This window comes from Lynx rufus, unplaced genomic scaffold (assembly GCF_022079265.1).
Source record: "Lynx rufus isolate CCGP_SWC_20201006 ecotype Redwood Valley unplaced genomic scaffold, mLynRuf1.p SCAF_34, whole genome shotgun sequence".
NCBI lineage: Eukaryota > Metazoa > Chordata > Mammalia > Carnivora > Felidae > Lynx > Lynx rufus.
In genome coordinates, this window is record NW_025814850.1 from 3,724,577 (window position 1) to 3,739,577 (window position 15,001).

At 37.3% G+C, this 15,001-nt stretch overlaps 1 protein-coding gene and 1 pseudogene across 1 annotated transcript in view; both read right to left on the minus strand.

Moving 5' to 3' along the window:
* LOC124522185 (leucine-rich repeat-containing protein 37A2-like) overlaps nt 1-15,001 on the minus strand; it is a 334,305-nt pseudogene that overhangs the window by 126,363 nt on the left and 192,941 nt on the right.
* The window catches only part of LOC124522177 (uncharacterized), a 130,818-nt gene that overhangs the window by 36,323 nt on the left and 79,494 nt on the right, over nt 1-15,001 (minus strand). The window contains exons 18-25 of the mRNA XM_047093476.1: nt 12,148-12,201; nt 9,901-10,005; nt 9,299-9,352; nt 5,129-5,233; nt 3,319-3,372; nt 2,600-2,713; nt 1,999-2,052; nt 147-251 (exon numbers count right to left, since the gene is read on the minus strand). Coding sequence (XP_046949432.1) covers nt 147-251; nt 1,999-2,052; nt 2,600-2,713; nt 3,319-3,372; nt 5,129-5,233; nt 9,299-9,352; nt 9,901-10,005; nt 12,148-12,201 — 645 coding nt within the window. The remainder of the gene's footprint in view (nt 1-146; nt 252-1,998; nt 2,053-2,599; nt 2,714-3,318; nt 3,373-5,128; nt 5,234-9,298; nt 9,353-9,900; nt 10,006-12,147; nt 12,202-15,001) is intronic.

Consider the following 15,001-nt stretch of genomic DNA (forward strand, 5'->3'; position numbering starts at 1 on the left):
GTTCTTAAATGAAGACTGTTCATCCCTATCTTTGCAAATGCTTCTAATTTCTTTTGGTATACCAAATATCACTAGTTAATATACATTCTCTTACACAAGCTCATAAATGTAAACTCCTAAGGCTCATTATTATCTACAATGCTTACCACTAAGTGGCAGATTTTCTGCCAGAGCTTCACGTTCCTTTTCTGTGAGTTCAATTCCCAGATTTTCCAGAACATTGTCTAGGTTAGTGGCTTTAACCATTCCTCCTTAAGAAACAAACAGGAAGTGGGGCGCCTGGGTGGCGCAGTCGGTTAAGCGTCCGACTTCAGCCAGGTCACGATCTCGCGGTCCGTGAGTTCGAGCCCCGCGTCAGGCTCTGGGCTGATGGCTCAGAGCCTGGAGCCTCTTTCCGATTCTGTGTCTCCCTCTCTCTCTACCCCTCCCCCGTTCATGCTCTGTCTCTCTCTGTCCCAAAAATAAATAAACGTTGAAAAAAAAAAAAAAAAAGAAAGAAACAAACAGGAAGTAATCATGAAAAAAAATATTACGTGATTTCCAAAGATTATATATAATTTTTTTTCTCACATGCATTTTAGTATGATAAAAAAACAAAGAAAAAGGTACAATTTATTTGTATTAGTGAACAGGCATATAAGGTTGACTCAGTAAATCACCGAAAATGATGTCAAGAACAACTTAGATAAAATGTTCTGAGGTTGGGGGTGCCTGGCTGGCTTAGTCAGTAGAATGTGTGACTCTTGATCTTGGTGTCGTGAGTTCAGGCCCCACATTGGGCATTTAGCCTACTTAAAAAATATTCTGAGGTTGAAGCATTACTGGGTGACAGGCTGTGATTATGTGTTTAAAGTTACTATTTGTAGTATTAAGTAATACTCATCTGTTAAAAGAGGGGCCAAAAGAATACCAATGATAGGACTGTCCCCATGGGGAATACAGAGAGAGTACTGTGCAGGTCTGTCCCCAAAACAAAGCCAAGGGATCAGCTGAGAGGGATAGTTCAAGATTCAGATCATCAATGTTCTGCTATTGCAATATACAAAAAGTGTATGAAAGATGAAAAGACTATAAAAATGGATTCAATGCTCTCAAAGAGAAAACTGTCATGAACAACACATTCACCACAAAATTCTCCAAGAATGTTGCTGACTGGAATTATTCCAAGTATCTGGGATGTCAGGAGGCCACCTGCCACCTGCAAGAGGCTTCTCTCATTAAATAGCAGCAAACCTTCTACCCTTTTCCTCTTTCCCTTCCTACTTCCCCTTCTGGTCTCTTTTTCTAAGGACCTACAGGAAGAGGAAGTAAAAAAGCATTTTGGCCACAATACCATGCTTCTTTTCCACATTTGCTGTTGCTGCTATTGTGGTTAACTGGTCTTTAGGAAAGAATGTTTTATAGAAAATAACTTGAGGGGCGCCTGGGTGGCTCAGCTGGTTGGGCGTCCGACTTCGGCTCAGGTCATGATCTCACAGTTTGTGAGTTCGAGCCCCGCGTCGGGCTCTGTGCTCACAGCTCAGAGCCTGGAGCCTGCTTCCAGTTCTGTGTCTCCCTCTCTCTCTCTGCCCCATCCCCACTCATGCTCTGTCTCCTCTGCCTTAAAAATAAATAAAATAAATAAATAAATAAATAAAATAAAAAAGAAAATAACTTGATTTGTGCCATAAAATTATTAAAGGTCACTCCAAAATCCTTTGTATTGTTGGTGGGCAAATGCTCAGAAAAACTGCCTATGATATTCTGTATATTATGTGTTGTATAAATTAGATTTCAAATGATTCTTTGGGGGTGCTATTTAGAAATATTCTCCAAGAGTGAATGGATCCCTTGCAATACTATACCATGGGTGATTATGCAAAAATACTTAACATAATGAAATAAAAAAATCTAAATACAGGAATGTAGACATGACTCAAAACCTGGTGGTAAGATGTTTGTGTTGATATTTGTGTTGACATTTAGCAGACTTTTCTGCTAATCATGGTTCTTAAATACCTTTTACAGACTTCACACCATCCAACAATCTGTTCTTATACACCTTTCCAGCAGCTATTAAAAAAGAATAACCATAATTTATATCCAAAGGAAAAGAACATGGACACACAGTTTTTGGGCGATTGGGTAATTCTAGGAGCAATCTTTTTTACTCTTTCCCTAGGAAATCTGTTCTATCTCCTCATCAAATAAAAATTATTTTAGGAAAAAAATTGTGACAAAAATGTACCCAGTGTTCAGCAACCAAGAAGACTGCTGGGAAGACTATACTGTACAGGAAAAAAAAAATCACTACTTCTTTGTGTCCCCTCCCCCCTTTTTTTTTTAACCTGTGTCTCACTTCCCTCAGTTTCCTTCCTATCATGCAGGCCTCTCAGGGGCGTGACTGGGTAGTGTTATTACAACCTGCATCAACTCTGATGGCAATATGGTTATGGTTAAAGAGCTGGGTTCACAGATTGAATCTGTACATCAGCAAACTTAATTTGTTTTAAAAATTATTTTCAGTACTTTTTAGGAGAAACAAAGAGACAACAATTTAGAACTGCTGACAATGACCCCCCAAAACCAACGTCCCCGGAAAGGCTGTTCTGAGACTTATATGGCTCACCGTCGATAGGCACGGTCTGTCTCAGCCTCACTAGTTCCTTTTCAGGGAGCTCGATCCCCATGGCTCCCAGGACCTTTAGCAGATCGTTGGCATCAATCTTTTTTCCTTTCAAAAGACAGGAACATCAGTGCGTGACAATTTGGAATCTAATGATTCCAGATAATGAAAAAATGATCACCTTCAGCTCGGAGGTAGCGAGCGAGTAAAAGGAAACACATACAACTACACAGAATCACAGGGAGGCCACAAATAGAACACAGGTCCTTAATCTCCTAAAAGGCATACTCTCTTAGTGATGGATCTGTGTGCATCTAATGCAGCAGAGGGTAGATTTGCTTTTAAGATTGGCCAGCAAGTTAGAATGATGGAAATCATGGAAATTTATAATTTTTGCAGGGGAACTTAGAATTCTGGGGAGATCCTAAATTATGTGATTTTCCTCTTCATATATGCCTATCAAGGTATGGGATTATTTGAATATTAGTGAGGTAAGTGGTATTATTGCTTTATTAAAAACATTTGGGCCAGATTTCTTACCAAGACACAGAATTTTCATTGTATTTTTAAAATTTAAGTTGTACAAATAAATACAGCATAAGACTCTGAAAACAAGTATTCAATGAGACATAATATAAAGACATATAAACAGTTTGGGGAAGTTGAGGAGATATTTTAAAAATAGTACAATTTTATAGTAACTTGCCACTCACCAGAAAACATTTTCAATGCATCCATTAACTTTTTCACTTCAACCTTCCCATTATCTGTTAAGAGAGCCACGTAAATCAAATACAAATATAACACCGGCACTCATTAGCAATATGGAATTTAAAAAAGAAAGCAATATATGTATACTCTAATATTTTATCCTATATTCATCTTGAGCCAGAAGTTCTAAAATATTACTAGAGCTTTGATTCATTGAACTACAGAAAATTAAACCTCTGGTAGTTAAGGATGAGATATAAAATTAAGTCACCATTTCCCACAGAGTCGGCTTCATGACTCCTATACGTTGGGAAACTCTCCACTGTTTACATCAGGCACAAGGAACGGAATTTACAATTTTTGTGTGCTACATATTAATGTTTGTACCTGGCTCTCACAATTGATCTCCTTATGTAATAAGCTGATACTTAGTAGTTCCTGACTTTTTTTTTTTTTGACACAGAGTTTCTTACTCCTTTATTCCCTATGAGTAAATTAATGATCACTTCAGTGATTGGCTTGAGATCATTTTAAAAGTAGAGATTCTGTATATTTTTAAATCAATATTTAAAGACATTAACATGAAAGCATATTACAAAGATAGAAATTTGGGATTCTATAGGATCTCAGATTCATTTTTCCTTACTAGACCAAAAACAACTAAGACATTGCATTTGCACACATTATTATTTTTTGTCTAACTTGTAGATGACAAATATGTAAATAGAAGCTTCATGTCACTTTTGTTCTTTATTATCTTCTGGCTCTAAAAGTACCGAGCAGGCCAATGTTCGTTTTTAAACAATTTATTGAGATATAATTTGCATACCAAACAAACTCATCCATTTCAAGTATACAAGTGAACAGTTTTAGGATATAGACTGAATTCTGCAACTATCACTGCAATCTAATTTTGGAACATTTTCATATTCCGCAAAAGAAACCTCATTATAAAAAAAAGAAACCTCATACCATTAATTTGCAGTTCCCATCTACAGCCCCAACCGCAGTCCTAGGCAATCACTAATCTATCTGTGTCAGGGAAAGTGTCAGGACTAAGTGTCAGTATATTATATGAGGAAAAGATTTCTAAAAATCCAAATGGAAACATTAATATGTAGTACATACAGATCTGCTTATTCTGGACATTTCCTATAAATGGAATCATACAATACGTGCTCTTTTGTGACTGGCTTCTTTCACTTAGCATAATATTTTCATTGAACCACTGCATTTCAGCCCTCATTCAGCTTCAATTGTATTTCAGTGTTTCTAGTTCTAGCTTCAAGGGAGCTGCCTGAGAATGTGGCCTTTAGTTAGATCATGGAATTTGAAATAGGAGTGGGATATTATGTAGCTTCAGAAAAAGGCAAAATTCTGTATGTTATAGCCTGAGTGTTTGCAGACCGCTCTGAGAAAATGAATGAGTGCTATCATACGGCTTTGGAATGTGCCTCTCATGTTTAATCTCCCACATTTTCTCTTTTATTTTCCGATTTTTTCTGTATTCATCTCCTCTAGACCGTTTTTCATGCTATTTTCACCCCTAATTATTTATCTATTCCCTCACTTTTTGTAGTCCTAATCAAAGAACTATGTTTTTAGCATTCCTTTGGATCCAGAATTAAAAAGATTGATGAAATATGTTAATAAAATGACAAGAAAGAATATTACTTTATTTTCTTTCTGAGCTCATTTCTAAGTTTTTACAAATATCTTCTTACTGGCAAACAAACTTGTTCAGAGATGATTTTATAGAAGCTCACAACTCAAGTTATATTCAGTGATGCAAAAATTTATATGCTTACTCACCATCAACAGGTAGGTTCTTTATCAAATCGCTATTTTCCATTCCTGTGAGATTCATTCCCATGTTTTGCAAAGCAGTGTCTAGGTTAGCAACATCAACAATCCCTCCTTGGAAGAAAGAGAAGAATGTAAGCAACATTGAATAACCTTAGAATGTGACAATAGCTATGAATTCCTGTGTGTTATAGATATTGGTTTCACCTTAAAGAAAAAGGTCGAATGTATATTCAGTTGTATCTAAGAGTGTCAGTAATAAAGGCGGAATTAGAATTTCCTCCAATGAGTAATTGCGGGAATCCATTTATATAATTAGCTTTTAAAGACTGTGGCAGAACTTCAAGACGATTTACAGAAATACAGAAAACAAAATTCATATGCTTCTGCCAGTAGGAAAGTATTATTTTTGTTTGCTGAACAGTTTACATGGTTCTTTCCTCTGAATAAATTTTCCCAAAAATGTCTAATAATTTCTCTCATCTTGTGAGATTGAAATATACATATATAGTAGAATATGCATGACATACATTTACCATTTTAACCATTTTTCAGGATAGAGTTCAGTGGCATGGAATATACTCACCTTGTTTTAGAACCATCACCCACTATCCATCCCAGAACCTTTTACCTTCCCAAATTAAAAGTCCGTACTCCTCAAACAATACTCCTCATTCCTCCCTACACCCAGCCTCTGTCTCTATGAATCTGACTGCTCCAGGTTATCTTACATTAACAGAACCATACAGTATCTGTCTTTTTGTGATTGGCTTATTTCACTTAGCAAAATGTCTTCCATGTTCACCATGTTGTAGCCTGTGTCCCAATTTCTTTCCATTTTAAGGTTGATGAACACACAGACTGAGCCCATCTCTTGGCTCTTTGAATAGTGCTGGATATACAAATTTGGATACGCACTACAAAAGCCTGAATGTCTGTGTGCCCCCCTACCCCCTGCCATTCATATATTGAAAACCTAATTCTCAAATTGATGGTATTAAGAGATGGGTCCTTTGGGAGGTTATTAGGTCATGAGGGCAGAGCCCTTATGAATGAGATTAGTGTCTTTATAAAGGATAACCTGCAGAGATCCCTTGCCCCTTCCACCTTGGAATGATACAATGCGAAGTCACTGTACAAATACAACCCAAAGGAGGGCCCTTACCCACCATGCTGGCATCCTGATCTTGGGACTCCAGTCCCCAGAACTGTGAGAAATGAACTTCTGTTGTTTATAAGCCATCCAGTCCCTGGAAATTTATTATAGCAGCCTGAATGCACTAAGACACATGCCCAGAAATGGAATTGCCGAATCACGTAGTAATTTTAGGTTTTTGAGGAACTGCCATACTGGTTTTCATAGTGGCTGCACCATTTCACGCTTCCACCACCAGCGCACAAGTGTTCCAACTTCTCCACATTCTCACCAACACTTGTTATTTTCTGTTCCTTTTTAAAAAATTTTATTTTTTTAAATGTTTATTTTTGAGCAGGGGGGAGTGGAGAAAGCATGAGCGGGGTGTGGTGGTGGGGGGGGCAGAGAAAGGATAGAGGATCCAAAGCACAGCCTGATGTGGGTCTCACACTCACGAACTGTGAGATCATGACCTGAGCTGAAGTTGGATGCTTAACTGACTGACTGAGCCATGCAGGCGCTTCTGTTCCTTTTTATAAAATCGCCATCCTATGGGGTGTAAGGTGGCATCTCATTGTAGTCCACTATAAGTCTAATTGTTCATTTGTAGGTAGTCAGAATGCACTGTGGTTGCCCGTAGGGTTTTGTTTTGTTCTGTTTTGGTGTTCTGTGACTTGCTTACGATTTGATTAACCAGAGACCTCGTAAGCAACCTTTTAGGACTCATTACGTGTCCTGTGTTTTAGGATCCATGTCTTTGAACAATCACAAAAAATTACCAACTGTTAGGTCTTCAAATTAGCATTTTCTTTCTTTGTCTCTGTTAGCTCTTTTGTATACTGTTGGATAAACTGGCAGATTTTTCACTCTGACCCTCAGGCCTCTTACTCCTCCTTCCCGTTTGTTACTTTTTTGTCTTTATGCTGGAATCTTGGTAATTTTTTCAGAGTTCTATTCCAGTAATCCAATTAATTCTTCATTTACATCTGCCAATAAAACCATTATGTTTTTAAATTTTTCAGGCTAGACATTTCATTTCTAGAAATTTTGACTCCTTTCAAATCCATTTTTTCCTGTGCTAGTTTTTAAGAGTATTTCCATTTTCCTTTTGTGAATTTAGTCCTTTAAAGCATACTTATTTTATGGTCTATCTAAAATATTTGTATCATATGAAGTCTTTGGGCGTTCCATTTTTTATTGTATATATTGGCAAATTTTTTTAAAATATACTTTATTGTCAAATTTGTTTCCATACAACACCCAGTGCTCATCCCAACAAGTGCCCTCCTCAATGCCCATCACCCACTTTCCCCTCTCCCCCAACACCCATCAACCCTCAGTTTGTTCTCAGTTTTTAAGTCTCTTCTGGTTTGCCTCCTTCCCTCTCTAACTCTTTTCTCCCCCTTCCTCTCCCCCATGGTCTTCTGTTAAGTTTCTCAGGATCCACATATGAGTGAAAGCATATGGTATCTGTCTTTCTCTGCCTGACTTATTTCACTTAGCATAACACTCTCCAGTTCCATCCACGTTGCTAACAAAAGGCCAGATTTCATTCTTTCTCATTGCCAAGTAGTATTCCATTGCATATATAAACCACATCTTCTTTATCCATTCATCAGTTGATAGACAGTTAGGCTCTTTCCATGATTTGGCTATTGTTGAAAGCGCTGCTATCAACATTGGGGTACATGTGCCCCCATGCATCAGCACTCCTGTATCCCTTGGGTAAATTCCTAACAGTGCTATTGCTGGGTCATAGGGTAGATCTATTTTTAATTTTTTGAGGAACCTCCACACTGTTTTCCAGAGCGGCTCTACCAGTTTGCATTCCCACCAACAGTGCAAGAGGGTTCCCATTTCTTCACATCCTGGCCAGCATCTATAATCACCTGATTTGTTCATTTTAGCCACTCTGACCACGCAGCGTGAGGTGGTATCTCAGCGTGGCTTTGATTTGTATTTCCCTGATGATGAGTGATGTTGAGCATCGTTTCATGTGTCTGTTGGCTATCTGGATGTCTTCTTTGGAAAAGTGTCTATTCATGTCTTCTGCCCATTTCTTCACTGGGTTATTTGTTTTTCAGGTGTGGAGTTTGTGAGTTCTTTATAGATTTCGGATACTAGCCCTTTATCCAATATGTCATTTGCAAATATCTTCTCCCATTCCGATGGTTGCCTTTTAGTTTTGTTGATTGTTTCCTTTGTAGTGCAGAAGCCTTTTATCTTGATGAGGTCCCAATAGTTCATTTTTGCTTTTAATTCCCTTTTGGCAAAATTTTTTCATCTTTTGTAATTTTCTGTTTCAAGTTCATTTTAAGAAAAGTTTTATAGGGAAAATTCTTCTGACCATGATATGAGGATGAATTTCTTTAATACTAGAGTTACTACAATGCTGGTGCAAACTTTAAAAGATTTTTCTTTTAATATTTATTTCTTTTGAGAGAGAGAGAGAACGCACGTGCGTGTGAGTGGGGGAGGTGCGGAGAGAGACTGAGACAGAGAATCCAAAGCAGGCTCTGCACTCTCAGCACAGAGCGTGACATGGGGCTCAAACCCACAAACCATGAGACCATGACCTGAGCCAAAGTCACACACTCAACTGACAGAGCCACCCAGGTGCCTCACTTTTTGTTAAATTTTTGTGAGTTCCTGGGCCATGCAGGGAGTGCAAATATGAATTGGAACCAACATGAACATAGGTCCATAGTCATGAATTTTCAAAGAAGACATTTCTTCATGATCTTAGAATCCATGACTATACACATAAACTTCCTTTTACCTACTTGTGCTGATTAGACATTTTTCTAGTTTACCATTTCCTTAAGGGTGAAGTTATTCAAGAGTTCAACTTTTATGTGGATTTTTGCTTCCATCTTAAGGTAAAAGAATGGTACAGGAGGCCATTTCGTAAAATAAATACAGAAAAGATCTTTGGAAAAAACATGAATGTAGTTTTACACACACATACACACACAGTGGTAAAGGCTTCTCGTCTGCTTTTCAGATTCAGATTCATCTGCTTTTTTGCTATAACTGTCACTCACCTTTAAGGGTTTTTACACCATCCATCAACCTATTTTGGTACACCTTTCCAACAGCTGTACGAAAGAAAGAAATCAGACCACACCAATGAAAGATTAAGTTAGGCATTTAGGAAAGACAGACATCATAATTTACCCCCAGAAAAGGCCTCATTTAATTGTAAATAACCAAGAAAACAGTTAACAAGTAGAGAAAATTTTCAATATGGCCCCCTGGCTTCTGAGGGAGTTATTATGGGCACTCTACTATGCTGAAACACACACATCTTAATTCCCTATGCCTCCCTTTAATTTCCCCATTTTCCCTTTCTGGTATTTTCTCACTCTTTTTACTTTCCTGTATGTCCCTGTTTATTCTTGAGGATGCCTTCTGACTAGAATCAAAAGTTAGAATAGGCACTTCCTTGACTTAATACCAGGTTAGTGACTGAAGGGGCCAATGATTCTATAAACAAAGTGGCACCGCTGGGGTTACTTCTTAAACTGGAACTGCATAATTCCTTCTAAATCCTGTTTTTATCAAATGGAAATAATTCTAGAACTTCTCAAAAAATAAACACAAGTCTGAGTTCCTTAAAGGCTACATTGTTTTTTTAAATACTCACCATTGACTGGCAGACATTTCTTTAGTTTTGAGCACTCCTTATCTGTGAGCTCTACCCCCATTTTCTCCAGAATACTTTGAATATCACTGACATTAACTTCTCCTCCTTCAAAGAAAGAAATGTGAGTAGATGAAAAGTTTGACTATGACCTAAAATCTCCAAAATATGAAAAAAAGAAGTCATTTATCTATTCAGCAGATCATGCAACAGCTATAAACAAAGTAGCATGAGACCTTTGCGCCATCAGACATCATGGAAACAGAATTGTTGCCTTTACTCAAAAAATTCAATATCTATAATTATGGAGTAAAGCAATTTTTTTTTTGAGTAAAGCAATTTAAGCAAGATGTAAGTGGCTTGGGGGATTCCAAGTTATTTAAAATATCACAGATATTTAAAATTCAGTGTCTCTGTTATTACCTTAATTATGAGTGTTGTGTCTGGTTTTACTTCACTGCTTAATATGTTAATTCAGCATAATGTGCATTTGCCTTTGAGAACATTTAATTCTATTACACAAGTGAAGTAAGTACATTAGTTCAAGTTTGTAGTTTACAAAACATGGGCTACATCTTTTAAGATGTTTTGCAGTACAGGCAAGTAGTTTTTAAGTAAAGGGTATGTAAGTTAGATAGAAGGGAATGAAAGAACTGAGCAATATTTAATACTCATGAGGCATTACATGCACATGGAGAACAGGTTCACTAAATATATGTTAGACTAAATGTATAAGAAGCGCTAAATATTTGTGATACTCTAAAATTGCTTGAGGCACCAAATATTCAAGATGTGGTAAATATTTATGACACTTGTTCAAATGACTCTAATTTGGCAATCCATTGGTGACACCATTTTTAGGTCTTCTGTGTCCTCTGCTCAAGGAACACAAAACCTATGGCTCTTTGATGGCCTTAATGGCAAACTACAACTATTAACAACAGGTACTTGTCCTTGTGTCTTTCTTTTTTTGTTTTTGTTTTTGTTTTTTTTTAAGTTTATTTACTTTGAGATAGAGTGGGGGAGAGGGGCAGAGAGATTGAGAGAGAGAGAGAGAGAGAGAGAGAGAGAGAGAGAGAGAGGGAGAGAATCCCATGCAGGCTCTGTGCTGTCAGTGCAGAGCCTGACATGGGGCTCGATCTCACGAACTGTGAGATCATGACCTGATACAAAGTCAAGAGTCAGATGCTCAACTGACTGAGCCACCCAGGTGACCCTAACCCTGAGTCTTTCTGAAAGAGTTTGTGTCACAGGCTAGAGCACTTTCCATCTGTGGTCCATCTGCTTGAATCTCAATTCTGGTCCTTATAACCACATCAGCAGCAAGAAAAACGAATGCTGCTGAACAGAGAGAGACACAAAACTTATTATGCACATCACACAACTCAGATTCAAGTAGTGTAGTCCTTCCATTCACTCTACCCTGAATTTGTTAATGTATTCCATATTTCTGCCCCATTTTTGTTGTGTGTTTTTATTTTATTTTATTTTATTTATTTATTTTTTGCTGTGTGTTTTTAAATGATTTAATACTGTGTGACTCAAACATCTTAACTGGGTCCATGAGCCTTTCTGTCCTGCGCACTCTGGGCTAGTACTTTGAGGCTACAATTGCAGAAAGTCCGTTTCCCTTGACACTCAGATTATGCATATCAAAGTACTGTTTGGAAGAAACCTCAGGGGATAAAGAATTTTTTATCAAGCATTGCACTTCAGTATATAGTGTAAATATCAAAAGTTAAAATTCCATACAATTTATCACGTATACAAGGACTACTTGGAGTAAAAGAGGGTATTAAAAATAATTCGTTAAAATTAATCTCCCTCAGTGGTAAACCATAACAATCTAGGATGTAAGATCACTCTGAAGTTAAACTCTAGGCTAGGAGTCAGCCAACTTTTCTATAAAAGTTTATAAACAATAGAAAATATTCTAGGTTTTGTAGGACTTATGATCTCTGTCACAACTACTCAGCTCTACCTTTGTAGGGTAAAAGCAGCCATAAATAATGCACAAACTAATGGGCTGGATGTGTTCCAATGAAATTGTTTACACAAACGGAAGCAGATTTGGCCCAAGGGTCAGAGTTTGCCAACCCGTAGTTTAGACAATTAAAGTAGAAACACTTCCCCAATAAAATGGTAAAATGGCAGAGTAAAAAGGTAGTGATGGGAGAGTTGGAATAGAGCATTAAAATATAACTTAATGTACGAATTAGGAGCTTAGAGTCACAGTAATTGTTCACTAACCTGTAACAGTGGCCACTGCATCCATCAATGTGCTGAGCTCAACCTTCCCATTAGCTACAAGGAAAGCCAAAATAAGGTAATAAGGCCAGAGAGCCATATATAAACAGACAAAAAATAGGGTAAATTGGGAAATAAGAGATCGAAGTTCATTAGCTCCACTGCTTTATCTGACTCAACTATAAGGATATAAACCCTGGATTTAAAGAATTAACTCCACATTAGTTGAGGCAGAGTCTTTATCTCTTGGACGAAATGGAGTCTTGAATGTACCTCTTGAATGTGAAGGCTGCTCTCCATCTTACCGGCAGGGTGAAAGGTCCCAGTGACTTATTTGGCTGTGTAGCAATTTATCAGCTTTGGTTCAGCCACATTTGTCAGAGGAGTCTTTGGGGACCACCTTTCTTGTCTTCCTACCTTTTCCCAATTTGTCTTTCTCTAGTTTCTTTGTCTATCACAACTATCTTGGGATTTTTGATCACACAAATTGGTGACCTGTTTCTTCTATTAACACTACATATACGTGTGTGTAAAGATAGGTATGTATTTCTCTTTAACCCTAAAAGACGGGTAGATATTTCAGAGAGTCTCCAAACTGAAAGGACTTGTGGTAACATAACAACTAGTTACAAAGGGGATTCAACAGTTCACTGAAAGCTAATGGGTTAATAAAAATTCTACGTGATGAGTCGAATGTGTAGACTTGCTCTCCTATGTCCTAAGGCTTCATGAAGTCCTTGTGTAACACTAGGAATTATTTTTTTTTTTAAAGGGTAATGAGTCATAAAAAAAAAAAGCAATAAACTTGAGAAGAATATTATGCCTTATTGGGAATAACTTGGAATTAGGATGGTTCTGAGGGGGGATTTCAAGAGAAGGCCAAGTTTGCACCCGTGTGCTAAGTATGAACAAGTATTCCCTTGTATACCACTGAAATTGGCCAGGATGTTGCTGGTTGTTTCAAAATGAGTATAATTTCTGCCAAACCTTCTTTGGAAAGCAGAAAACTGCATGAGTGATGATTAGGCAATTGTCTTTTTGCTTTGATAACATTTATACCAATGATTTGGAGCCCTTTAGTTATGTACTGCTCAAATGAAGTGTTAGAAGGCCAGCCTATATTTGATGTTCCTCTTGAAGACTTTGTGTCACTTTGAATTATTTGTATTTTTCACTGTTTTTCATTTGTTTAGTCTAATTATTCCATCATTCCATTCATTCTTCAATATTTATTGCCTCTAAATATAAAATGATGTACGTATGGTTTCTACTTACAAGAAAATCACAGTTCATAAACAAAGAAGAGTGATATAAAGACACTCACTTTTTATACAATATGCTAAGTGTATAATAATATATGTGTGAATAGGATGAATTTTAAACTAAGAGGAAGAGTAAATAAAGTGAATTCCATGGATCAGGGAGCTCTGGAAAAGGTAAACTTTGAGATTAATTTTATAGGCAAGAATTGGCTGGTGAAATATGCCTAAGTATTTTTGTTCTAGGAGTTGGAGAGTATGTGGAAAAGGACAATTGGATAATCAAATCAGATGCCATGGTATAAGCATTAAATAACAAAGAAGATCTGTATATTAACTGAAGAAAATTTTATGAATTATCTACTAAATTTCAGGCACCATATGAGGCACTAAAGATTAAAATATATTTAATAATAAATTTAATATAATTTCTGAACAAGTCAGTTTCTGGGATGAGACGGACAAGTAAACATACTGTAATAGAGTAGTTGGGTTGACGTACAGCAAATGATAAAATCAGGAGATGCTCCCGCTAAAATTCATCCATTTATAGCTACTGCTTTGCAACAGGGTGGAGAGCTGACTATATAAGAATCTTGAACCCTGCCTATATCCAATACTATGGTTCAGACACCTCAGTGTTATAGGGCAATGTGGAAGCAGGAAATAATGTAAGATAAAGCTAAAAGGAAAGCAAGGGTCAGATCACAGATGTATGAAATAGTCAGCACTCCTAATTGGTGGGACTTGGTATTCAATGAGATGTGGCACTAAGAAAAAGTTGCAGTGAAAAATACCAATTCGGTTTTTTTTTAATATTTATTTATTTTTTGAGAGAGAGAGAAAGAGAAAACGAACAATTGGGGGAGGGGCAGAGAGAGAGACACACACAGAATCTGAAGCAGGCTGTAGGCTCTGAGCTGTCAGCACAGAGCCCAGCACGGGACTCGAACTCATGGACAGCGAGATCATGACCTAAACCAAAGTTGGAGGCTTAACCGACTGAGCCACCCAGGTGCCCTGAAAAATGTCAATTTTTAAATTTGTTTTACTAAGAACACGATGGTGCCACCAGCTGAGAAAGGGAATGTATAATTAGGAGATAGTTTGGGGTAGGTATTTTTAAATATAGTGAATTTAAGATCTGAGGCTTTGCTGAGCAAGAATGAATTTGGCAGATACAACCCAACAGGAATCTGGATGTGGTTTTACCCAACCCATATTTGGGGAGGAATTTGGGCTGCAGAAAAACATCTAGAAGTTTTCAGCATATAATGACACTTGGAAATAGGAGTGTGGATAATACTGTCCACGGAGAATTGTAACACGGAATTGTCAAAGTTAAAGTGATTAATGGGCTTAGGACACAACTATTTGAGGGATACTAATAATAGGGAAATTAGTCATATTTTTCTTCCTTCCTTTCTATTCTCTAGCCTATGAGATTCATTTTGCTCCTTGTAAATTCATTACTGGGTCAGAAAGTAGTTATAATAGTTCTGTGTGTGATGCTTGGAATCCAAAAGAGAAGAGGTTAAAGATATGGGGCTTATAGAAATGAAGAGAAGGCTAGTCTCTTCTCTAAGCTTTGCAAAAAT